Source organism: Garra rufa, chromosome 18 (genome assembly GCF_049309525.1).
Source record: "Garra rufa chromosome 18, GarRuf1.0, whole genome shotgun sequence".
Classification (NCBI taxonomy): domain Eukaryota; kingdom Metazoa; phylum Chordata; class Actinopteri; order Cypriniformes; family Cyprinidae; genus Garra; species Garra rufa.
Window position 1 is genome coordinate 6,681,868 of NC_133378.1, and position 6,000 is coordinate 6,687,867.

Here is a 6,000-nt window from a genome sequence, read left to right on the forward strand (position 1 = left end):
AGTAATCGCACAGAGAAAGACTTGGTATCCACTTGACATGTAACAATATCAAAATCTCACGATATGATAATATGATATGAAGTCACAATTTAAAAAAAAGACAAATAAAGACTTGAAAAATGTAATTTAATTTGAAAAAGTTAAATTGAGAGTTTAAAACTATAAGCTTAAGTCAGGAAAAAAGTCAGTCAATTGACTAGTACCTTAACTTTAAAGGGGATTCAACCCACTTTTTATTTGTGGAATACTGTCTCAGTCCAAATTACATTAACACTGGTGTTTTAATAAGCCTAATTAGAATATAATAATAATAATAATAATAACAGCAATTTTATATTATTGTTATTTCTATGACAGTAATATCCATATATTGTAAAACAACTGCACTGTAAAATAAATGAAAATTAATATTTCATAGATATATTATTTTTGCTTTACACTACAGTAGGGAAATTACAAAACTTCCTTCTTAATTTCTACATTTTAAAGAGATATTTTGAATTTGGGATACAGTAGCGTTACCTATACAGTACAGTAGAGTTTTTATTTTGATGGAAAACTCATGGGGTGCACTAAACTGCTTACGTAATGCAGTAACGTGTGTACTGTCCTCCAATTGGTGTTCTTAACCAATTTTAGATAGCCAGCCAAACTCCCGTCATGAATAACATGAGAGTCAGGATATAGCCTTTCTGCTCCGTTTATTAGAGACTCTTGTTCAGCATGTAGACATGAACAAAGGAGTGAAACTGAAAATAAACACAAAAAATACACTAAGGGAAAGTTGTAGCTTGTACAATAATAACATTACTTAATTACAATTAAGTATACCATCTACATAACACCAATTGTGAATTGAACACAAATATTTCGTGACTTTAAGTCAGCCTGAATTTGCCACAGGTCTATTAGAAATATTTTAACAGAAAATATAAATCACTTACAGGCAGTTCTTGCTAATGAGAATTCAGAATGCAACGACTGATTATTGCAGCTGGAAAGATCTTCCCTATGAGCTTTGACTCGTACAATAACTTCCTGATTCAGTCTGCAGTACTATAGTTGACCGCTAGAGGTCCTAATTACTCTAACAAGATAATACCCAAAGGGCAGAACAACGTGCATCATTGCTCGATGCCAGAGTGTCTTGCAGAGACAATTCAAATTGTGCTCTCGCGAGACCTCTGGATTTCCAGGGGGGTACTTAAATGGTGCAACAGTAACACCAGTTTCTTTGCGATTGTCTTCAATCTGGCAACCCACATGCAATAAACAAGTTCACTGCATTCACTGTGAACTGAGCCGTTCTGAGGCCAGTCGTCCAATCTGGCAACCCACATGCAATAAACAAGTTCATTGCATTCACTGTGAACTGAGCCGTTCTGAGGCCAGTCGTCCAATCTGGCAACCCACATGCAATAAACAAGTTCACTGCATTCACTGTGAACTGAGCCGTTCTGAGGCCAGTCGTCCAATCTGGCAACCCACATGCAATAAACAAGTTCATTGCATTCACTGTGAACTGAGCCGTTCTGAGGCCAGTCGTCCAATCTGGCAACCCACATGCAATAAACAAGTTCACTGCATTGACTGTGAACTGAGCCGTTCTGAGGCCAGTCGTCCAATCTGGCAACCCACATGCAATAAACAAGTTCACTGCATTCACTGTGAACTGAGCCGTTCTGAGGCCAGTCGTCCAATCTGGCAACCCACATGCAATAAACAAGTTCACTGCATTGACTGTGAACTGAGCCGTTCTGAGGCCAGTCGTCCAATCTGGCAACCCACATGCAATAAACAAGTTCACTGCATTCACTGTGAACTGAGCCGTTCTGAGGCCAGTCGTCCAATCTGGCAACCCACATGCAATAAACAAGTTCACTGCATTCACTGTGAACTGAGCCGTTCTGAGGCCAGTCGTCCAATCTGGCAACCCACATGCAATAAACAAGTTCACTGCATTCACTGTGAACTGAGCCGTTCTGAGGCCAGTCGTCCAATCTGGCAACCCACATGCAATAAACAAGTTCATTGCATTCACTGTGAACTGAGCCGTTCTGAGGCCAGTCGTCCAATCTGGCAACCCACATGCAATAAACAAGTTCACTGCATTGACTGTGAACTGAGCCGTTCTGAGGCCAGTCGTCCAATCTGGCAACCCACATGCAATAAACAAGTTCACTGCATTCACTGTGAACTGAGCCGTTCTGAGGCACGGAAAATACCGAATCATGAGCTGATCGCCTGAACAAAGTGCGTGCTTTGCTTTGAAGCGCGCAGTGAAAACAGACTTGATGAAGGGACTAAGCCATACTGTGCTTTAATTTTTAGTTTGTTTGACAGATACTGTGCCAAAGCATAACGGCCCAAAACACAACTTTAAAGACTTTTTATGTTAGAATAAGAAGTTTAAATATGTCTTTAAAAAACTACACTTTTTGCCCAGAAGAGCTATCATTTCATATCATCATGTGACCACGATAGTATCGTGACAGTTTTGTTATAGTGATACCATGATATTGATAATACCGTTACATCCCTAGTATCCACCTAAAATCTCTATGATATTAGAACATAATAAAAAAACAAACTACCTTCTGATGTTCATTCATGTTTATTTTGTGCTATAACTAGTAAAAAGGAAGATATGAGCAGTCCACATACTGCTTAAACTGAGCTTAAAATGACACATTAAAGGAGTAGTTCACTTCCAGAACAAAAATTTACAGATAATGTACTCACCCCATTGTCATCCAAGATGCTCATGTCTTTCTTTCTTCAGTTGTAAAGAAATTATGTTTTTTGAGGAAAACATTTCAGGAATTATCTCCATATAGTGGACTTAAATGGTAGCCTGGAAAAAAATCCAGACCCTAATCTATTAAAGCAATACTAAGTAACTTTTCCCTCAACGCTCCCTCTACAGGTTGGAAGCAGAATTGTCAACACTAAAGAGTTGTTTTTACCTTAAAATAATGTTTCTGAACTCGTGTCAGCGGTTCATCAACTCATAACAGGGTGAAACGGCACTTTAGTATTCGCTTTGCGACCCTCTATCGGCCATAACAGCACTATGTAAGTTTGGGTCGTCGGGTCGAGGTTTTGTTGTTCAAATGAGACTACAAATGCGACTTGCTTTATGGCAGGCTTCACAAAAGGTTTTCATACTTTTATAAAGTCATACATACTCTACCTTGTCACTGGACATTGTTATTTCCAAAGCTGGTCCTGGATAGCCTCCAAACAAATAACGTGCATGTGACGCGACGGTAGGCTAAATTATTTACGACAGCGGTAATGGACAATGCCGCTTCCAACCTGTAGAGGGAGCGTTGAGGGAAAAGTTACTTAGTGTTGCTTTAAGATTAAGGGTCTGGCATCGAGCAATGAAAAGGGCCTAACTCGAGGGGTGGCACCAAGCATGCATTTGAAACTCTCACTGCACGCAATTGGATAACGCCACGACCAATCACTAAGTTTTCACTAAGCCCCATATGCTAAGCTACCAGCGGAGCTAACTGATAGATTAAACTCTTGCCTTATCCAGTCGGCAAAACAGCAAAAACATCCTTCTTGCAAAGGAACGATTCAAGCTCGGTTTTCTGTTCCTCTTTTATATGAAAAGCCAAGTGTTACTCGTTCATTGTAGCGGCCAAAGCCGTTTCAAACAACTGGTGTTCATCTGTAGTCATCTTTCAATGTTTACAAAATGATTCCGAACGTCGCAGCGCTGTCGTCATCAGCTTAGCTCGCCTCTGGCCCGCCTACATCAGATACACCGATTTGATTGGTTCCCAGAACTGCTTATGTAATGCAGTAACGTGCATCATTGCTCGATGCCAGAGTGTCTTGCAGAGACAATTCAAATTATGCTCTCGCGAGACCTCTGGATTTCCAGGTTACTTAAATGGTGCAACAGTAACAAAGGGGGCAGTTTCTTTGCGATTGTCTTCAATCTGGCAACCCACATGGAGGAAGGGGCGGAAGAAAAAACTCAGATTGCAGAGTTGTTTATTTCACATTGCTGTGCATTACATAATGGTTATGAGACAAGCATTTGAGGTTAAAAAGTATATAAACTGTAAAAAATGTTTTAGAAAATAACCAATTGTTTCGCTAGATAAGACCCTTCTTCTTCGGCGGGGATCGCTTAGAGCCCTTTGAAACTGCATTTAAACTAAATTTTGGATGTTCAAACTCGTGAACACTATTGAAGTTTACTATATGGAGAGAAATCCTGAAATGCTTGTCGGAGTAACAACAGTAACGGTGTGTTCACACGGGGCGCAAGCGTCAACGCTTAACGGAAGGCGTGGCTGACGTTTATGGTCATAGCAGCGTCAGCCAATGAAATGCTGCTCTTGAACGCCTGGCCACTGTATTTGCATAGAGCGATCTGATTGGCTGACGCGGCGCTTCACTGGCGTTGCTCGCGGCAGAAGTTGAAAATTTCTCAACTTCTGCCGCGAGCAACGCGAGTGAAGCGCCGCCGACGGATCCACAATTCCTTTCGGCAAAGCTTGACGTCACCCATTCAAAGTCAATGGGAAGCGTTGACGCTTGCGCCCCGTGTGAACACACCGTAACAATGGGGGAGTTTCTTTGCGATTGTCCTCAATCTGGCAACCCACATGCCCATTAAATCTGAGAAGGAAGGGGCAGAAGAAAAAACTCTCTCCAATATTTTTAACTTGGTCTGCAGTACCCATTTCGACTACTATCTGTCAATATTACATACTACATTCTACTGCAAAACCTTCTATCCGATGTTGAAGAAAGAGTTAAAACCGTTTGTAAAGTTGTTTATTTCACACTTCTGCGCTTTACATAATGTTTACAAGACAAGCATTTGAGGTTAAAAATATATAATTTTTTTATTCTTTAAGAAAATAACCAATCGTTTTGCTAGACAAGACCCTTCGTCTGCGTCTGGGATCGTTTAGAGACCTTTGAAGCTGCATGTAAACTAAATTTTGGACGTTCAAACTCGTGAGCACTATTGAAGTCCACTATATGGAGAGAAATCCTGAAATGCTTCTCGGAGTAGCAACGGTAATGAATGGGTGAGTTTTTTTGTGATAGTCCTCAATCTGGCAACCCGCATGCCCATTAAATCTGAGAAGGAAGGGGCAGAAGAAAAAACTCTCTCCGATATTTTTAATTTGGTCTGCGGTACCCATTTCGACTACTGTCTGTCAATATTACATACTACGTTCTACTGTGAAACCTTTCAGCCGATGCTGAAGAAAGAGTTAAAACAGATTGCAGAGTTGTTTATGTCATGCTGCTGCGCATTACATAATGTTTCATATTGTTTGGGCTCATTTCTTGGCTCTTCTGCATGAGTGCAGAGACAGATGGATGTGTCCCATACTGCTCGTGCTTGTCTTAGGCAACAGCGCTGGCTACCTCCTCTATTATTTCAGCTCACCAGAGGCCTCGCTGCATACCTATATGTCCTGCAATAGCCAGTAAAAACCACTTAGAATGAAGGAGATGAGAAAAAGCAACAAAGTTCTTTGACGCGAACCGAGCCAAATGCCGAGCAGCTGGGTGAAGTGTAACACAAGGGGACTGGCTGTTCATTCATAAAGACAGATGGAAACATACACTTCCAGCGCCACTCCAGCAGTTATCTGGCTCGCTTTCTCAGTCTGTTTTGGTTCATAGTTGTCATTTCATCTCTGACGAGGCTTTCATGGGAAGCGTTTCAAAGGCTCGTGTGATCTGCGAAAGGGTTAATATTACTGGCCTTGAGAACAGTGGGAGTATTTGCTTGATTTTGTATGTGTGTGAGCAGATACACACCCACTCATTGACTCTGATGAGAGCGGTGAACAGGTCCGGGCATGTTTCACGTTTCAAAGTTAATGTGCTAATTTTTCTCACAAATGAAGTCCCCGGTTGGGTTTATCAGAAGAAATGATCGCAATTATAATTATAATGATAATATAATCTTGGTTTGTTCTGGAGTGCCGTTCATTTACACTGTGTTCAGTC

General features: G+C 41.0%; 1 protein-coding gene across 1 annotated transcript in view; it reads left to right on the top strand.

Moving 5' to 3' along the window:
• The window catches only part of LOC141291479 (zinc finger protein 395-like), an 82,308-nt gene extending 81,621 nt beyond the window's left edge, over positions 1 to 687 (top strand). Inside the window, exon 5 of the mRNA XM_073823639.1 lies at positions 640 to 687. Coding sequence (XP_073679740.1) covers positions 640 to 687 — 48 coding nt within the window. The remainder of the gene's footprint in view (positions 1 to 639) is intronic.
• Positions 688 to 6,000: the final 5,313 nt, after the last annotated feature.